Source organism: Macaca mulatta, chromosome 2, assembly GCF_049350105.2.
Source record: "Macaca mulatta isolate MMU2019108-1 chromosome 2, T2T-MMU8v2.0, whole genome shotgun sequence".
NCBI classification, from domain to species: domain Eukaryota; kingdom Metazoa; phylum Chordata; class Mammalia; order Primates; family Cercopithecidae; genus Macaca; species Macaca mulatta.
The window spans coordinates 44869166-44890009 of NC_133407.1; the positions used below are offsets into that span (position 1 = coordinate 44869166).

General features: G+C 39.9%; 1 protein-coding gene and 1 non-coding gene across 4 annotated transcripts in view; one reads left to right on the plus strand and one right to left on the minus strand.

The window, feature by feature from the left end:
• The window catches only part of ATP1B3 (ATPase Na+/K+ transporting subunit beta 3), a 47846-nt gene that overhangs the window by 8422 nt on the left and 18580 nt on the right, over positions 1–20844 (plus strand). For 2 of the 3 annotated variants that reach the window (XM_028843418.2, NM_001261524.1), the window contains 2 exon segments: positions 17206–17334; positions 19863–19970. In XM_028843418.2, the coding sequence (XP_028699251.1) occupies positions 17206–17334; positions 19863–19970 (237 nt within the window). 3 annotated transcript variants of the gene reach the window in all.
• LOC114676499 (U6 spliceosomal RNA) lies at positions 16513–16619 on the minus strand. Its single transcript, XR_003727571.1, has one exon. It is a non-coding gene; the product is annotated as a U6 spliceosomal RNA (small nuclear RNA).

The following is a 20844-nucleotide window of genomic DNA, read 5'->3' on the forward strand; positions in this document are numbered from 1 at the left end:
GCCCTCAAACATCAGACTCCATGTTCTTTGGTTTTGAGACTCAGACTGGCTCTCCTTGCTCCTCAAGGAGATATATACATATCTCCTATTTAGTTCTGTCCCTCTAGGCCCTGACTAATACAATGTATATATCTCAGGTGCTGTCTTTGGCCTTGTTTTCTCCTCTTCTTTCCTGGCAATGTCATATAACAACTGCAAAGATCATACACAGATTTTACTTCTTGGTCGACATCTCTCTCAGGTTCCAGGCCCCTGTTTATTCTCAGTTGCTTTCTGCATATCCCACAAATCTGAGTGTGAGGCTTAGATGTCTTAACTAACTCATACCAGATAACATCATCTGGTACATAGCTCATTTCCCTTCCTCCACTGAAGTTCTGTATTGCTCCTATTTTGGCAGTTTTAAAAAACAGCTTCACTATCCTGTCATCTAGGCTCCAGACTTAGCCAAATTGTGCCGGTCCTATTCAGTAACATTGCTTGAATCTTGAATCTTTGTGGCCCATACCCCCATTACTAGCACTACACTTATTTTAGGAATTAATTTTCTTTGACTTAGTCACCATTTTCTCTTTACCCCCATCAAAACACACATTCAGAGGACACCTGAGATGCTCATTTTTCCTAGCTTCATAATTCTAGCCACCTGTTCCAAATTTCATTAACACGCCCACCAACCTTGTCCTCATTTTATCAGGATCCCGTAGTGCCTTTTCTTTTTTTTTTTTTTTTTTTTTTTCAGATGGAGTTTTGCTCTTGTTGCCCAGGCTGGAGTGCAATGGCACAATCTTGGCTCACTGCAATCTCCGCCTCCCGGGTTTAAGTGATTCTCCTGTCTGTCTCCCAAGTTGCTGGGATTACAGGCACATGTCACCACGCCTGGCTAATTTTTGTGTTTTAAGTAGAGACGGGATTTCATCGTATTGGTCAGGCTGGTCTCGAACTCCTGACCTCAGGTGATCCGCCTGCCTCAGCCTCCCAAAGTGCTGGGATTACAGGCATGAGCTACCATGCCCGGCCAGGGCGTGCCTTTTCTTATAAACTCTCTAATTAAAAAACTTGAAGCACCAGATGAAGATCTTTGTAATTTTTTCACAGTTGTTCCAGCTTCTAATAGATGATTGGCTTTTCAGCTTTTATCTGCTGCTTTAAACACAAACACACACACCCCCACACCCCTGTAGTGTTGGTGACCCTGGGGAAAGTGGGTCTTAACTGTTGGTGCATCTCCAGTAAGATCCAAAGAATCAGTGAGAACATTGTGACTTAAGCAGTGTAGCCCACTGCTGTCAGGTTATTTCTAAAGCTGCAGCTTTGATCATATTACCCTCTGTACCCCAAAACTGTGTTTGGGTCCCTGCTGCTTCCAGAAAGTTTAGGTAAGTTCCGGACAGCCTGGCATTCCAGGTTTATTGTATGTGGGCGTGGAGCTGTTTCCAACCTTAAATAACCCATCATTTCCCACCTCGCCTACACCCTATTATGCACCCTATGTTGTAGCCACATAGATGTATCTGAGACCCTTAGTATGGCACCCCTGTCTGTTCCTTCCCACATCTCTTCATTCTGTGCACATGAATTCTTCCTTATTTCACAGACCTAGCTTCAGTGCTGGCTCTGCCATAAGCCTTCCCTGATATGCTCAGGTGGAAATAATACCACTTATTTCCTATAATGTCGAAAATGTTGTATCTGTACATAAAGGCATAGTTCTATCACCCAGCTTACAGTGGCTCTGCTCTGCTACATTTCTAATTAATTTTTGAAGTTTCCAGAGAGGGCATCATAATACAAAGTGAACTGGTAGGCTTATATATTTTTACTTGATGCATCTTAGAAGTACACCAATATACTGAGAATATGACCAGATAGGACTCATGGACCTAAATTCTAGTTCCACATCTCTGTTAAAGCTTAGATAACTCAAGATCTCTTAGCCTTGTTTCCTTTATAAAAGAAAAAAGTTCAGACAGGCATGGTGACTCATGCCTTTTAGCCCAGCACTTTGGGAGGCCAGGATGGGAGGACCACTTCAGTCCTGGAATTCAATACCAGCCTGGATGACATAGGGAGGCCCCATCTCTACAAAAAATAATTTAAAAAATTAGCTGACTGTGGTAGCGCACATCTTTGGTTCCAGATGTGTGCTACCACAGCCAGCTAATTTTTTAAACCGGGAGGTTGAGACTGGACAATTACTTGAGCCTGGGAGGTTGAGACTGCAGTGAGCCATGATTGTGCCACTGCACTCCAGCCTGGATGACTGAGTGAGACCATATCCCCCCAAAAAAGAAAAAACAGTTGTATGAGATAGTTTCAAATGTAACTTTGAAATTACAAACAAAGCCTACTTATATAAATGCTTTAGAATGGGAGGCAGCAAGCTTCAAAGGACCGTGTTATTGTAGGCTTTGCTGACCACACGGTGTTTGTTGCAACTACCCAACTCCACTACTGTCACTTGAAATTGACCATAGAACTAACGGGCATGGCTAGCATTTTGTTTACAAAAATAGCAGCAGCCGTGGTTTGCTTTAGAAGTTAGAGTTGGTGAGTGGTCATTTTAGTCTGACTGAAGAAATCTGAACTGGTCTTAAATGGGATGTGGACTCTTGGCTTTGTTCTTTTCATATAACAAAAGTAACACCATTGTTTTTACAGTACAGATGTGAATATCAGTAAGTCCACCATCATCCTCAGCTTCTTCCCTGGGTAGCCCCTGTTAAGTGTATAAATCGTTTTTGAAAGGTAATATGTGGCATGTCCATAAAGGTCTGGCAGTGTCTTAAAAAGGTAAATATATGCCCACCCCCTGAGCCAGGAGTTCTGCTCTTAGGTGTGTTTTATCCAAGAGAAATGAAAACATACATTCACAAAATACTCTTGTACAAAAATATTCATAGTAGCTCTATTCATAATAGTTCCAGACTTGGAACAATTCAGGTTTTTATCAGCTAGGCGATAGATAAACTTGCATGTCTACACAATGGTATACTGCTCAATGGTAAAAAGGAATGAACTACTGATGTACAAAATGTGATGAATCTCACAGGTTGACTGGGAACGAAAGCCTTACCAAAGAGAGGACATACTATATGGTTTTATTTATGTGAAATTCTAAAATAAGCAATTCTTACCTATGCTGGAAAAAAAAACCCAGAACGGTGGTTGCCTTTAGGGCAGTGGACAGGGAGAATGACTAGGAAGGGACGGGAGGGAACTTTCAGGGTGATGATAAGTGTTCTGTATCTTGAATAGGGCTTTGGATCATAAGTGAATGCATTTGCCAAAACTCGTTAAGTGGTATATTGGAGATTTGTATATTTCACTGAATATGCATTTTTTCTCAATTTTAGTTAGTACGCATGCTGAAGTGTTCTCTGATGTTTGCAACTTGAAGTGAATCTTAAAAATGAGATAAATAGGTGGGAATTGAACAATGAGATCACTTGGACACAGGAAGGGGATCATCACACACCAGGTCCTATTGTGGGGAGGGGGTAGTGGGGAGGGATAGCATTAGGAGACATACCTAATGTAAATGACGAGTTAATGGGTGCAGCACACCAACATGGCACATGTATACATATGTAACAAACCTGCACATTGTGCACATGTACCCTAGAACTTAAAGTATAATAAAAAAAGAAATGAGATAGATACAGCAAAATGTTAAATGTAGAATCTTGATGGTTTATGGGTGTTCACTTTTAGGTTTCACTCAACTTTTCTGTGCACGGGTAAACATTCCTAATTGAGTGTTGGAGAATATGAATACACTTCGTGTGTTTCTCTCTACCTCCTTCACCAGTCTCAGAGTGTTTCCTACAGATGACTGTCAGGTTTCCTGTCAGTCCTTTTTTCAGCACCAGTTTTATATATGTATATAAACATGTTTCTGTATATATGTGGAGTATGTAGAAATAAGTAGGTTCTTTTCTACCTTTACATGAGTAATAGGACACTCATATGTTCTGGAACTTGATTTTTTTTTCACTTAATATGTTTTGGCTGTATATATAGGTTTGTGTCATTCCTTTTCATAGCATAATGTATTAGTCCATTTTCACATTCCAACAAAGAACTACCTGAGACTGGGTAATTTATAAGGAAAAGAGGTTTAATTAACTCACATGATATGGCTTGACTGTCCCCACCCAAATCTCATCTTGAATTGTAGCTCCCATAATCCACACATGCCATGGGAGGAACTCAGTGGGCGGTAATTGAATCATGGGGGCAGGTCTTTCCTGTGCTATTCTTGAGATAGTAAGTCTCATGAGATCTGGTGGGTTTTATAAATGGGAGTTCCCCTGCACATGCTCTCTTGCCTGCCGCTATGTAAGATGTGACTTTGCTTCTCATTCACTTTCCCCCATGATTGTAAGGCCTCTCCAGTCATGTGGAACTGTGAGTCAATTAAACCTCTTTCCTTTATAAGTTATCCAGTCTCTGATATATCTTTATTAGCAGCATGAGAAGAGACGAGTAAATACACTCACAGTTCCACATGGCTGGGGAGGCGTCAGGAAACTTACAGTCATGGCAGAAGGTGAAGGGGAAGCAAGGCACTTCTTATTCTTACATGGTGGCAGGAGAGAGGGAGAGAGCCAAAGGGGAAGTGCCACACACTTTCAAACAACCAAACTCATGAGAATTCATCACGAGAACTGCAAGGTAGAAGTCGGCTTCCCATGATTCAGTCACCTCCCACCAGGCCCCAACATGTGGGGATTACAATTTGAGATGAGATTTGGGTGGGGCACAGAGACAAATCATCACATAATATTCCATAGTGTGGAGATTATGCTATAGAATATATATATTTCTTTCTGATGAATGTTTACATTGTTTTCAATTTTTATCTTAAAAATTGCTGCAGTGTGACTTTCTATCTAGAATAAACTGAGAAATGGAATTGCCAGTTTATAATATATATTTATTTTTATTAATATACTGTTCTGAGTGGGCGCAATAGCTCATGCCCATGATCCTAGCACTTTGGGAGGCCGAGGCAGGCGGATCACCTGAGGTCAGGAATTCAAGACCGCCTGGCCAACATGATGAAACCCCATCTCTACTAAAAATAAAAAATTAACTGGGCATGGTGGCGGGTGCCTGTAATCCCGGCTACTTGGGAGGCTGAGGCAAGAGAATCGCTGGAACCCAGGAGGCAGAGGTTGCAGTGAGCCAAGACTGCACCACTGCACTCCAGCTTGGGCAACAAGAGTGAGACTCCATCTCAAAAAAATATATATGTACACACACACACACGTATATATACATATATGTGTGTGCATATACGTATATGTATATATTGTTCTCCAACAAAGCTGTACCAGTTTGTACTGCCACCAGCAGTGGATAGAAGTACCTTTTCTTCTCAAGCACTGGATATTATAACAATACTGTACAATCATACAAAAATATTGTACAGTTTTGTCCGTTTTGATAGGATGCTGGTATCTGGTTGGTTTAATTTCTAATTTCTTCAATATTTTTATATTTGCACAATTTTAATTTTTAAAAAATGCCTGTAATCTAAATTTTTTCTTTTGTGAGTTTTTTTGTTTGTTTTTTTGTTTTAAGACAGGGTGTGGCCTGGTGACCCTAGCTGGAGTGCAGTGGCGTGACCTCGGCTCACTCTCCCTCCTGGGCTCAAGCGATCCTCCCGCCTCAGCCTCCTGAGTAGCTGGGACTACCTGTGTATGCCACCATGCCTGGCTAATTTTTGGATTTTTTTTTGTTTTTTGTGGGTTTTTGTTTTGTTTTGTTTTGTTTGAGATGGAGTCTTGCTGTATCACCCAGGCAGGACTGCAGTGGCATGATTTTGGCTCACTGCAACCTCCGCCTCCTGGGTTCAAGCGATTCTCCTGCCTCAGCCTCCCAAGTAACTGGGATTACAGGTGCCTGCCACTACACCTGGCTAATTTTTATATTTTTAGTAGAGATGGGGTTTCACCATGTTGGCCAGGCTGGTCTCAAACTCTTGACCTCAAGTGATCTGCCCACCTCAGCCTTCCAAAGTGCTGGGATTATAGGCGTGAGCCACCACACCCACCTAATTTTTGTACTTTTAGTAGAGACTGCGTTTCGCCATGTTGTCCAGTCTGGTCTCAAACTCCTGAGCTGAAGCGATCTGCCTGCCTCAGCCTCCCAAAGTGCTGGGATCACAGGGGTGGGTCACGGCCCTCTAGCCTGTGTTATGTTCTTACTGGTTAAAGGAAATTTTGATACACTTTGAATAATAAAGCCTTTATTATACTTGTAAATATTCTTTATGGACTCTTTTTGCTCTGTTGTCTCTTAACTCTTATTTTGGTTTATTTTTTAAATTGTAATGGTTTTAAATGAACATTATCACAGATGTAACAGTCTTCTGTGGGCTTTTCTTAATCACTTATGCCTATATATTATATAATCCATCATTTCCCCACCGATTTGAGTTGGCAACTCTGTTAAATGAAAAATTCTGTTTTATATGGATTCTCTTTAGGATATTGTTTTGTTTATCTGTATCTTGATTTCTGTGTATCATCACACTATATAGTATTTAGACTCTATATTCGTGATTGTAAAGTAAAATACATGTGTAAATTTTGTGTCAATACTATCTGTTCAGTTTTAGTATCCAACTAGTGTGAGCCTTATAAAAACCACTAAGGTAACTTACAGAGCGTACAAAAAGAATAGTTTATGTATGGAAAATATTCTATTCTTTCCATTTTGAGAGAACCAACTAAAGTCATTTGGACTTGGTGTCTCTTACTGGGGTAAAGCTCTTTTTTGTAAAAATTTATGGTTTGAACCTTTTAATTTTCCGAAAATATTTTGTATTTCATCTGTTTTCACATTTACTAATTGAAAACACTTTTGATCAAATTGATTTATTTAAATTTATTGAATGGTTTTGGTGTGGTTTTTCATTATATTTTGTGTCCATTAACTTGTGTTTTTATCTTAAATCTCTCCTACTTTCTTTGGATTTATTTTAGTCTTGAGCTAAAAATCTGGCTTTTTTGTTAGTCGTGTATTTTAATGATGTTTTAATGAATGCGTCTAAGGCTATGGGTTTTACTTTGAGTTCTGCTCTGATTACATTATTTTGAATTTTTGGATATTTGTTTTTATTGTCTTTTTAATTCAAGGATTAAGACACAATTTTCTAAATTTGTATTGTTAATTTCTAATGTATTTTGAGATGTTAGAGAATGTGGCCTCTTTTTTTTTTTTTTTTAAGTGTTTTTTAGTTTTGAATTGTGTTTTGGTTTTGTAATGTAAGTCATGGTCAGTTTGGGGGCAGTGTTCCAAGTTTGTAGAGAGTACATTTCTTGGTGACTACAAAATTCTACATATACTAGGTATCTGTTGTGTTTTAAAAATACATATTGCCCTTTTTGTTATTCTTTACTCAGTCTGTGGGTTTCTGGAGAGGTATGTTGACATCTCTGGTCATGATTGTGGTGAATTTTGTAACTCTGCTTTTGCTTTAATCATTTGAAGCCACTTAGCATCACAGAGGTTCATGGCTGTTACCCTGTATCTTCTTGATGTGTTTTTATTTACTTTTATTAAACACACAGTATCTTCACCCTTGCAAATGCTTTTTTACTTGAATTCTAGTTTGCATACAGTAATAATGCCATATCTGCATTTCCTTTTGTTAGCCAAGACCTATTTTATTTTCTTGTTTATTTCAACCATTGGTGTTTTAATTTTAGGTTGTTTTCTATAACAGCATTAAGTGGATTTTTTAACTGACTGTGATAATGTCCTTTATTGTTTCACGACTTTTAAATCATTCCTGCCATATTATTGACATTTTAATTACAAATTGTTCTTGAATGTAGGCCAGGCGCAATGACGCACACCTGTAATGCCAGCTACTCGGGAGGCTGAGGCACAAGTATCGCTTGAACTGGGAGGCAGAGGTTGCAGCAAGTGGAGATTGAGCCACTGCACTGCAGCCTAGGTGACAATGAGGCTGTCTCAAAAAAAAGTTATCGAATATAAACAAATTTAAAACTTTAGCCTTATGTAAAATACAAATACAGTGACAAAATCATTGGCTGCCTGGTGAAGGGTGAAAAGGAGCATTTTGGATGTGATGGTAATGTTCTATATCTTCAGTGGAGTGGTAGCTGCACAGATTTTACAACAGTCAAAACTCAGTGGAATTGTATACCTGAAATAGAGGAAACTTACTATATGCTAATTATTCCTCAGAATTGATAAGGAAAAGCAATCAAAACATCTTATTTAGATGTTACCAGTAAATCTTAGCAGATCCCTGCTCACCATTGCCTTACGTAGTTTTCCTCTTTGCCTTATCATTATTATTATATTTTCACCCAGGCTGGAGTACAGTGGTGCCGTTGGTTCATTGCAGCCTCCACAAGCTTCCACCTCTCAGGTTAAAGCGATTCTCCTGCCTCAGCCTCCCAAGTAGCTGGGATTACAGGCGTGCACCACCACACCCGACTAATTTTTGTGTTTTTAGTAGAGATGGGGTTTCACCATGTTGGCCAAGCTGGTCTCAAGCTCCTGATCTCAAGCTTCTGCCCCCTTCAGCCTCCCAAAGTGCTGAGGTTACAGGCTGAGCCACTACACCCAGCTCTCTTTATTCTTGACGTTCTAAAATTTTACCTTTTAGTGTCGAGGTATAGGATGTTTTCCAGTATTTTTTTTTTTTTTTTTTTTTTTTGAGACGGAGTCTCGCTGTGTCTCCCAGGCTGGAGTGCAGTGGCGTGATCTCGGCTCACTGCAAGCTCCGCCTCCCGGGTTCACGCCATTCTCCCGCCTCAGCCTCCCAAGTAGCTGAGACTACAGGCGCCCGCCACCACGCCCGGCTAGTTTTTTTTGTATTTTTTTAGTAGAGACGGGGTTTCACCATGTTAGCCAGGATAGTCTCGATCTCCTGACCTCGTGATCCACCCGCCTCGGCCTCCCAAGGTGCTGGGATTACAGGCTTGAGCCACCGCGCCCGGCCGTTTTCCAGTATTTTTTTAACATTTCCAATCTAGACACAAGCTTGTTATTTCTTTGAGAGTTCTTGCCCCACCCTCTTTTCCTGTGGAGTTCCTATTAGATTTGTTTGTATTTCTGGTTCTCTCCCCAGTGTCTCAACAATTTTTCATATACTCCCTCTCTGTTAGCCCAGTGTTATAGAATACCTGACTTGATCTTTAGCTCACTGAATTTTTCTTCAACTTGACCAGTTCTCCTGAGGTTAAATTTTTGTCTTTAACAGCTTTATTGAGGTGTAATTAACATACAATAAACTGCACGTATTTGAAGTGTACATAGTTTTGGCATACACTCATGTGTATGTGTGTGCATATGCTATATGCATTAAACTACCACTGTAATCAAGATAATGAACATTTATCACCCCAAATATTTCCTCTTGGCCCTTTGTAACCCATCTCTGTTCTTAACTCTCCAGGCTCCAAGCAAAAGTAAATCTGCTTTTTGACACTCTGTGTTAAATACAGTCATGCCTTCTGAGAAATATGCTTAGCTGTTTTCATTGATTTCATTGTATTATAAAGTGGACTTGCACAAATCTAGATGGCATAGCACACTACACGTATAGGCCATATGGTATAGACTGTTGCTCCTAGCTACAAACTTGTACAACATTTTACTGGATGAATACTGTCGGCAGTTGTAACACCATGGTATTTGTCTATAAACATATCTCAGCATAGAAAAGGTATAGTAAAAATGCCATGTAAACATAAAAAATAGTATGCCTATATAGGGCACTGACCTTGAATGGAGCTTGGCAGGACTGCAGTTGCAGTGAGTGAGTGGTGAGTGAATGTGAAGGCCTAGAACATTACTGTACACTACTGTAGACTTTATAAACACCGTACACTTAGGCTACACTAAATTTATTAAAATTTTTTTTACTTCAGTAATAACCTTATCTTACTGTAATGTTTTACAACTTTTTTTTTTTTAATTGAGATGGGGTCTTGCTATGTTACCCAGGCTGGTCTCGAACTCCTGGCTTTAAGTGATCTTCCCACCTCAGCCTCGCAAAGCTATGGGATTGCAGGTGTGAGCCTCCATACCCAGTGACTTTATATACTTTTAATAACACTTAGCTTTTAAAGCACAAACATACTGTACAGCTGCACAAAAAGATTTTCTTTATATCCTTATTCTATAACCTTTTATCTATTTAAAAGTTTTTTTTAACTTTTTAAACTGTTTTGTTAAAAACTAAGACACAAACATGCACATTAGCCTAGACCTACACAGAGTCAGGATCATCAGTATCACCATCTTCCACCTTCATATCTTGCCCCACTGGAAGGTCTTCAGGGGCGGCAACACATACGGAGATGTCCTCTGCGATGACAGTGCCTTCTTCTAGATACCTCCTGAAAGATTGCCTGAGGCTTTTTACAGTTAACTTTGTAAGTAGAAGGAGCACACTGTAAAATAACAATAAAAAGTATAGCATAGTAAATACATAAACCCATAGCAGTTTATTATCATTATTAAGTATTATGCATTGTACATTGTTGTTACGTACTACACTTTTATGTGACTGGTAGGTTTGTTTATACCAGCATTGCTACAAACACGTGAGTAATGCATTGTGTTGCGACATCACTAGGCCATAGGAATTTTTCAGCTTTATTATGAGCTTAATGGGACTATTGTTGTGTATGCAGTCTGTCACTGACTGAAATGTTTCATGGTGTATGTCTGTATGTGGAATCATGCAGTATGTTTTTTTGGGGGGGAGGGTCCGACTGTCATAGAAGATGACAGGTCATGTGCATGTTATTGTCTCTTTTTTCTTTCTTTTTCTTTTCTTTCTTTTTTTTTTTTTTTTAAGACGGAGTCTCACACCATCGCCCGGGCTGGAGTGCAGTGGCACGATCTCAGCTCGCTGCAACCTCCGCCTCCTGCATTCAAGCAATTCTCCTGCCTTAGCCTCCCAAGTAGCTAGGATTACAGCTGCCTGCTACCACACCTGGCTAACTTTTTGTATTTTTAGTAGAGACCGGGTTTCACCATGTTGGCCAGGCTGGTCTTGAACTCCTGATCTCAGGTGATCCGCCTGCCTCGGCCTCTCAAAGTACTGGGATTACAGGCATGAGCCACTGTGCCCCGCCTCTTTTTTCTTTAGCATAATTATTTTGAGATCCATCTATGTTTCCATGTGTATCCAGAGTTCTTATTGCTGAATAGTATTGCATTGTATGGATATAGCCAAATTTATTAATTCATCTGTTGGTGGATATTTGGGTTGTTTGCAGTTTTCAGTGATTACAAATAAAGTGTCTGAACATTCACGTTTCCCTGCTGTGTGAACATGTGCTTTTATTTTTCTTGGGTAGATATCTAGGAGTAGATTGGCTGGATCTTTTGGTAGGTGTGCGTGTTGCTAACTTTTCAAAAGATTGTCAAACTTTTTCTTTTCTTTAAAAAACAAACAAACAAAAAACATTCCCACCAGCAGGATGTGAGAGTTTCAGTTATTCCACTTCTGGGTCATTACATGGTATGGTCAGTCTTTAAAATTTCTAGCATTCTGGTGGGTATGTAGTGGTAGCTCATTATAGCTTTGATTTGCCCTTTCCTGGTGACTAATGATTTGGAACACCCTTTTTATGGGCTTATTTTTGCAATCCTTGTATCTTGGGGAAGTTTCTGTTCAGATCTTTTACCTGTTTCAAAAAATGTGTCTTGGACTGGGCGCATTGGCTCACACCTGTAACCCCAGCACTTTGGGAGGCCAGGGCTGGAGGATCACTTAAGCCCAGGAGTTTGAGAGCAGACTGGACAACAGAGCAAGATCCCCTTCTCGGCTGGGCATGATGGTTCATGCCTGTAATCCCAGCAGTTTGGGAGGCCGAGGCAGGAGGATCACTTGAAGTCAGGAGTTCAAGAACAGCCTGGCCAATATGGTGAAACCCCATCTCTAGTAAAATTACAAAAAAAAAATTTTTTTTTGAAGACCCCCCCTTCTCTACAGAAGAAGAATTTGTTTTTAATTAGCTGGGCATGGTGGTATGTGCCTATAGTCCTAGCTACTGGGGAGGCTGGGGCAGGAGGATTGCTTGAGCCCAGGAGTTTGAGGCTGCAGTGAGCTGTGATTGTGCCACTGCACTCCAGCTTGGGCAGCAGAACGAGACCCTGTCTCTAAAATAAAATAATATGTTTTGTTGTAAAAGTTCTTTGTATATTCTAGATATGAGTGAGGCATTTATTTTATGTTTTGCAAATATTTTTTCCCAGTCTTTGGTTTGCTTTTTCATTTTAGTAACTGTCTGGGTTCTTCTGTAGTTTGATTCTTCTTCAGTTAAGCTTCTCTACTAAGTTTTTTATTTCAATAATCAGAATATGATACCTGATTTTTGAAAATTATCCTTCACCTTCTATGGTTTTAATTATGCTTATTTTTCTTTGTTCTATTTGCTGATACGGCCCAGTGTTTTCAGGTATTGCTGTCTTCGTTGAGTTTCGTACTTTTCTTTATGGATTAGTTGTATCTTGAATGTGTGATAATAACTGGTTTCGTGCTCCTCTTCTGTGTGTTTAGACTTTCCTGTTACAACATTCGGGGATGGAGGTAGCCTGTAGAGCCAAGAGCAGCCTGGGTGTGGAGGCTGTCTGCTCCTTTAACCTTTCACCAACCCTTTCAGAACATTGCCCACTTTTTCAGCCCAAGCACCCAAGCTCCCTGTTCCTACTTCAAGCAGATGCTGCTGCTACTGTTCCTAGTTGCTTGGCACCAGGGACTCATGCATACTGAGAGAAGCAAAGCTGTGCTCATCTGACTGCTCCTGCTCTGGTACTGCATCTCATAACCTAGTCTTTGACCCAGAGCTCCCTCCTCTCCATCTTTGGTGAACCAACTACCTTATTTCTGGGTGGCCTTCTCTGATGTCCCTTTTCTTCCTCTCCGTGCTAGAGAGGATTCTTTTTCTGTTTTTTTCCTAGCATCCAGTATCTATAATTCATTGTTTACGTGTCTGTCATTTGTAATAACTGAACTCTTGTAGAGAAGCAGCAGATATTATTCACATGTGAGTGTCTATCACCCTGAATAACACAGACTATTTGAATGAGACATTTTTATTTGGAGAATGGGAGTTTTAATTAGAAAAGACAATAGAGCTTGAGACTCCCTGGGAGAGCAGGCCAGGTAAGGTACCACATGGAGAGATACTGGTCTGTTTCTTTTACTGGTAGGTTAATCTTAGGCAGGTTATTTAATCTTGTTTAATCTTTTTATATTACAATAATTTTAATTATATAAAATGTGAGAATGTGTGTATACATAAATATATCTGCATACATTTTATTAAAACAGTACATGTTCATTGGGTTTCGGTTTTTGTTTTTTGTTTTGAGACAGAGTCTCACTCTGTCACCCAGACTGGAGTGCAATGGCACAATCTTGGCTCACTGCAATCTCTGCCCTCCCGGACTCAAGCGATTCTCCCACCTCAGCTTCCCTAGTAGCTAGGATTACAGGTGCATGCCACCACGCCCAGCTAATTTTCATATTTTTAGTAGAGACCAGTTTTCACCATGTTGGCCAGTCTGGTCTTGAACTCCTGACCTCAGGTGATCTGCTTGCTTTGGCCTCTCAAAGTGCTGGGATTATAGGCATGAGCCACTGTGCCTGGCCAACAAATGGTTTTTTAAACAGTACTGGGACAACTGGATATTTCCATGCAGAACAATGAAGGTGGACCCCTACCTTAAACTGTATACAAAAATTAACTCAAAATGAATAAAAGACCCAAACTTGAGAGCTAATTTATGAAATTCTTAGAAGTAAACATAGACGCAAGTCTTTATGACCTTGGATTAGTCAGTGTTATTTTAGATATGCCACTAAAAGCACAAGCAACCAAAGAAAAAATAGATAAGTGGTACTTCATCAAAATTAATAGCTTTTTTGCTTAAATAACATTATTACGAAAGTAAAAGGATAACTCGTGGAATGGGAGAAAATAATTGCACATTATATATTTGATAAGGGGCTTGCACCTATATATAAAGAACTTTTAAAACTTTGGGAGGACAAGCTGGGTGGATCACTTGAGGTCAGGAGTTTGAGACCAGCCTGGCCATGGCCAACATGGTGAAACCCCGTCTCTTCTAAAAATACAAAAATTAGCCAGGAGCGGTGGCAGGCGCCTGTAAATCCAGCTACTTGGGAGGCTGAAGCAGGAGAATCACTTGAACCGGGAGGCAGAGGTCACAGTGAGCCAAGATTGTACCACTGCTCTCCATCCTGGGCAACAAGAGTGAAACTCCATCTCAAATAAATAAAATACTGATGTTTCTTCATCATTTAAGTCCATGTTAGTTAGTTTGTTTTTTTTTTAGTTTGGTTTTTGAGATGGAGTCTCATTCTGTCGCCCAGGCTGGAGTGCAATGGCATAATTTTTAGTGCACTGCAGCCTCTGCCTTCCGGGCTCAAGTGATCATCCCGCCTCAGCCTCCCAAGTAGCTGGGACTGTAGGCATGCACCACCATGTCCAGCTAATTTTTTGTATTTTTAGTAGAGACGGGGTTTCACCATGTTGGCCAGGCTGGTCTTGAACTCCTGACCTCAACTGATCTGCCCACCTTGGCCCCCCAAAGTGCTGGGATTACAGGCGTGAGCCACTGTGCCTGGCCCATGTTAGTTTCTTTAGTTGGATAATGACTTAAGGAAATTTCTTGAAAGATTTTAAACTGACTAGGGAACATTAGTAATATGATAGGCACTATTTAGGCTGTGTTTGCTGTTTTCTGCTTACATCAAGTAGCACTGAGGCGGGCATGGCACATTGAACAGGTTCCATGAACACTATCCATGACCAAGTTAGGACGCCACCCTTTAGATCCCCATCAGCAAACTACTTCTGAGTAACTAACTTAACTGACATTTTACACCTGGGTAAGAGTAGCAATTTACAACTTCTGTTTTTATTTTCTGGTATTTTTTCTCTTAGTGGGGGAAGAGGTAGTTGATAAAGTATCATATTTATATGTGAGACTAACTAGTTTAAGTTTTTAAAAATTAGGTTTGGTTCTTGGCAGAAGGATCTTGTTCAAGTAAGGAAAATTCACTTTAGTGCTGGAAATAACTTTTTTACTTGTTTCTAATGGCCACTAGTATATGGCATTAGATTTGGGACATAGCTATTAATTTGTGTACATATTGTATGAACGTAATTCTTTATACTCATTATTTTCATTGTGTAATAGTTCTTTAGAAAGCAGATTTGGAGACAGTTTGTTCATATCTGCTATATATTTGTTTGTAACTATTTTGTAAATATAATTTACATTATTTTCCTAGAAATTTAAAATCAAAATGTTCAAAACAGTATTGTGATAAGAATATTTTAAGATGACTTAAAAACACTGCTAAATAAACTCTTAGCACTTTTGTTTCAGACATCTCCACTTTAGTGTCAACTGCATGGGTCAACAAACTACTGTGGCCCCAATCTGCCTATTTTTGTAAGCAAAACTTTATTGGAATACAGCCACACTCATTACATTTATGTTTCTGTCATCCCTGGTGTAGAGGATTTTATCCCTTCATTCCTGCAAATACCTGGATCTAAAAGATCTTATAAGATCTTTAATAAGATCTTATCTTTAATAAGATCAGTATCTTATTAAACTGGCCTGTGGGCTTTCTGTGTGTTTCATTTCCCTCTATAGCAAACTGATTACTTCTTTGAGATTGCTCTTCCTTTTCTTTTTCTGCAACAGGATCGCAGTATGTGGTAGGGAAGTGATGCTGTCTGAAGGTGACATCCTGTTCTCCTCTCTTCTGTCCTCTCCATCCTTATTTTGGCCACCTGGTAATTGTGGGGGAGGGGTAGAATGCTAGTCTAAATTATAAAATGAAATTGCTTGGGGCTGGGGGAGATTCCTGCCATGCAGTTGAGAAATAAAAGTTACCTGGCTTTCGGTACAATCTGTTTTGGGGTCATGGGGTGTTTTGAGAATCAGAAGAAAGTTGTGGAACCACTCCCCGGGGGGCGGGAAAGAATATATTCAGAAATGTATTATTACAGAAATCTTTGATCAGTTTTTAAACATTGAAATACAAGTGACTTTACCAATGTATTCTAATATACTTGTCGGCAGCCACTTCTGGTGTTAGAACTTTGAATATAGACATTTGAGAAAAATAATTGATTTTAAGTGTTCCCAAAATAAGTCACTGGTTCAGGATAGATCTATCTTAGTGTTCCCAAATTGTGAAAGGAAAAAGATTAAGCCCTTAATGTTGAAACGTGTGTCTCCCAAATCTTGCATTGTGCTTGGCAGTAGAGCTGTGAAATTCCGTTGATCAGAGGGCTTGTTTCTGGCCTTGTTCTTTTTTCACTTCTGCACGAGCCCTTCCATTTGACCAGTGTGTCCTAAACTTTATTCATTGAATGCTATCTTCATGAGTTTGCCTTCTCTGCATATTTCCTGATATTCTTTCAATGAACTCAGTTTTTAAAATATATATATGTAAAATTTTAAAATATGGAACGACTCACAAATTTGCATGTCATCCTGGCACGAGGGCCGTGCTAATCTTCTCTGTATCGTTCCGCTGTTAGTATATGTGCTGCCTAAGTGAGCACTTAATTTTTTGTAAAGACAAAGTGTTGCCTGGCCTGGTCCCAACTCCTGGGCTCAGGCGACCCTCCCATCTCAGCCTCTCGAAGTGCTGGGATTACAGGTGTGAGCCATCAACTCACTTTTTAAAACTTAAATTTAAGCAAATAATTACTGTCTGTGAAATATGGGTTTCATGTACTAATTCTTTTATATTTGCCACTTAAAGGAACATGTAAATATTGGGGGTTTTGTTTACCTAAAACCATCTTTTATCTTTTTAGAGGGCATCAACTTCATTTTGGGAAACATTCCCCTATGTGCTGGAATTTTAAAGCTTTGATTTTGAACCAGAGTATGAATGGTGGAAGCTGCTTTAACTTGGAAATACCAGAGGAAAGGAGGGATCATGGGATGGGTGGGTGCTGCCTGCTGAAATACCCCTTGCTTGGGCAAATTTATGTGTCCTGAATATGAGGATATTTGGCTATGTGCATGGCAAAGCTTGGGATCATACCCTTGCAAGAATAGTTGGTTTGTTCTTTAACCTGGCCAAACATGTATATACACACACATGCGTGCACATTTCATACATTTTATTTTCTTTTACAGGTTTGATCTTACTCTTCTACCTAGTTTTTTATGGGTTCCTGGCTGCACTCTTCTCATTCACGATGTGGGTTATGCTTCAGACTCTCAATGATGAGGTTCCGAAATACCGTGACCAGATTCCTAGCCCAGGTAATTATCTTGCCGTTATGACTTTTTTTTTTTTTTTTTTTTTTTTTTGAGACAGAGTTTTGCTCTTGTTGTCCAGGCTGGAGTGCAATGGTATGATCTCGGCTCACTGCAATCTCCGCCTCCTGGGTTCAAGCGATTGTCCTGCCTCAGCCTCCCAGGTAGCTGGGATTACAGACATGCACCACCACGCCTGGCTAATTTTGTGTTTTTAGTAGAGAAGGGGTTTCACCACGTTGGCCAGGCTGGTCTCGAACTCCTGACCTCAGGTGATCCACCCACCTCGGCCTCCCAAAGTGCTGGGATTACAGGGGTGAGCCACCACACCCGGCCTAAACAGTCTTTAAATGCCAGCTCTCCCTTGGTGATTGGACATGACCCTTGTCCTCAGATGCTGGTAATTCTTAGAAAAGTAAGAAATAGTAATGTGCAGAACTTCAGTGTCTGTAATTCGAAAAACTGTAAACTAACTGCTAGAGATGACAGAGAAAGGAAGGTTCTACCTAGAGAAGAAGGTTCAGTCCTAGAGGAGCGGGATTTAGAGGGCAGGAGAGTGGGGAATCAGGCCAGGAAGGTGGGAGTCTAGCAGGTTTCTCTCTAGAGCAGCGGTTTTCAACCACTGGGTCATATGGCAGCATCTGGAAATATTTTTGGTTGTTACAGCTGGAGAGGGTACTGTGAGTAGAGGCCAGGGATGTTGCTAAACATCCTACAGTGCATAGGACAACCCCCACAACAGAGAATTAGCCCAAAATGCCAATAATGCCGAGATGGAAGCACCCTTATCTAGATCCTTGCTCACTGTATAGACTTCTGAGCTGTATCACCAGCCAAACTGAACTAATTTCCTCAACCGTTTTTTTTCCTAGAAGAACAATTTTTTCTAATGATTTCTTTTGTTTACACCTAATCTTAGTCTAAATATCCTGAATAACTCTTTTAAAACTCTTAGTGTATTGGAGCAAGGGTCAGAGATTAGCTCCGATGTTACTTTTCCCTCATCTCTCATTGTAGTCCTGTTTTTTTTCTACCTTAGACTAATTCTAAGATTATTCTTTACTTGCTATTTAAGTGATGTGACTTACCATTGAACATAGTCTCATCTATTTCAAAACCACTGAACTCTGTTTATAATTGCATGAAATATGTAAGTATATGTGTTAAATATTTTTAAGTACAGTTTTAAACTGAGTTTCTTAAACTTATTTGTTGATTATTTTAGTACTTAAAGTATCGTTAGTTTAAATAAATATATATACATGCATACACATGTACATATGTATATATTACATATGGGATATATTAAACATTTCCATATTTAATATAGCACATGTGTACATGCAATACATATATAATATGTATGTGTTGTATATTATATACATATAATATGTATTATATGTACATGTGTGATATATTAAGTATGGGAATGTTTGAAGACTAGAGAAAATTTTAGGATTGTTTTAAAGCCTATGTGCAAGGTTGAATTAATAATCTAGATCTAATGCTTTTTGTTTTGTTTTTTCGTGTTTTTTGTTTGTTTGTTTTGTTTTTTTGAGATGGACTCTCGCTCTGTCGCCCAGGCTGGAGTGCAATGGCACGATCTCAGCTCACTGGAACCTCTGCCTCCCGGGTTCAAGCCATTCTCCTGCCTCAGCCTCCCAAGTAACTGGGACTACAGGCATGCGCCACCACACCCGCCTAATTTTTGTATTTTTAGTAGAGACGGGGTTTCACTATGTTGTCCAGGCTGGTCTCAACCTCCTGACCTCAAGTGATCTGCCCGCCTCGGCCTCCCAAAGTGCTGGGATTATAGGCGTGAGCCACTGCACCCAGCTGGTCTAATGCTTTTTAAACAAGGAAAGCTTATATTAAAGTTGGAAGCCTGATTGTTTCTTACCGATAAATCTACTTGCCTTTTCTTCATTAGTAAGCTTAAGCAACGTGGTCTGTATTACATGGGCGTCGACTTCTGATAGGAATTGTTGGTGGTTATACTCCAAATTCAGTATGTGAAAACCACATTTTGATTACAGAGCAATATCTGCTATTGAAGGAAGAATATTTGCCATAAAGTTTAAAATGCATAGACGTTGTTCACTGAAAAGGAGTTAGCTGTCTTATGAATGTTTCCATACAGTTGTAATTTAAATGACACAAGTACTTAGGTTTTGATTTGCTAAAATTTTTTTCTTTGTATTAATGGCACATTGACAAAACCTAAAAATGTTATTTGATTTTTTAAAAATGAATATAGAAAGTTCAAAGTAAAATTGCATCTTTTAAAAAGGAAGATTATAATTAACTGTAGATAATCAAATTTAGGGATGGTTTCTAATCGGTAATGTCTGAGATAGTTTTGAAGGTTTGAATTCTTTTTAATTTTAGATGTCTGTGCCTTCATAATTAGAATTGGGAAGTTCTTGATGGTTTCAGCATACTGTCAACACAATTTTCCATGTAATTTGCTGAGATCTGCTTTTTAGAGATAAGAGAAGGAAATTTGATAATCTCTCCCTTTTATCTCTTTATAGGACTTATGGTTTTTCCAAAACCAGTGACTGCATTGGAATATACATTCAGTAGGTCTGATCCAACTTCTTATGCAGGGTACATTGAAGACCTTAAGAAGTTTCTAAAACGTGAGTATGTTTTCTTAGAGTAAGGTCAGAGATTTTAATTATAGAAATTAGTACCAAATTGTGGGGCGGGCACGGTGACTCACACCTGTAATCCCAGCACTTTGGGAAGCCAAGGCGGGCAGATCACCTGAGGTCAGGAGTCTGAGACCGGCCTGGCTAACGTGGTGAAACCCCGTCTCTACTAAATGTACAAAATTAGCTGGCTGTGGTGGCATGCGCCTGTAATTCCAGCTACTCGGGAGGCTGAGGCAGAAGAATCGCTTGAACCTGGGAAGCAGAGGTTGCAGTGAGCCAAGTTCGTGCCACTTTACTCCAGCCTGGGCAACAAGAGCAAAACTCTGTCTCAAAAAAAAAAAAAGTACCAAGTTTGTGATTACATTTAGAGACATCATTCTTAGAATGTGTATTACCTTTTGGGCCGGGTGCGGTGGCTCACACCTGTAATCCCAGCACTTTGGGAGGCTGAGGTGGGTGGATCATGAGGTCAGAAGATCGAGACCATCCTGGCTAACACGGTGAAAAACCGTCTCTACTGAAAATACAAAAAATTAGCCGGCAAGGTGGCGGGTGCCTGTAGTCCCAGCTACTCGGGAGGCTGAGGGAGGAGAATGGCGTGAACGCAGGAGGCGGACGATGCAGTGAGCCAAGATTGCACCACTGTACTCCAGCCTGGGCGACAGAGCGAGACTCCGTCTCAAAAAAAAACACAGCATGTGAAAGAATGTGTATTACCTTTTATTTCCTTCTGTTAAACAGACAACTGAGCAAGTGCATTTTATAATTACTTGTGAGACTGTTCTAACTATAGAAAGACACAGGGGCTTACTAATGGGCAGTAGATTTGATTTTTCTGCCTTTAATAAGTACACTAAGT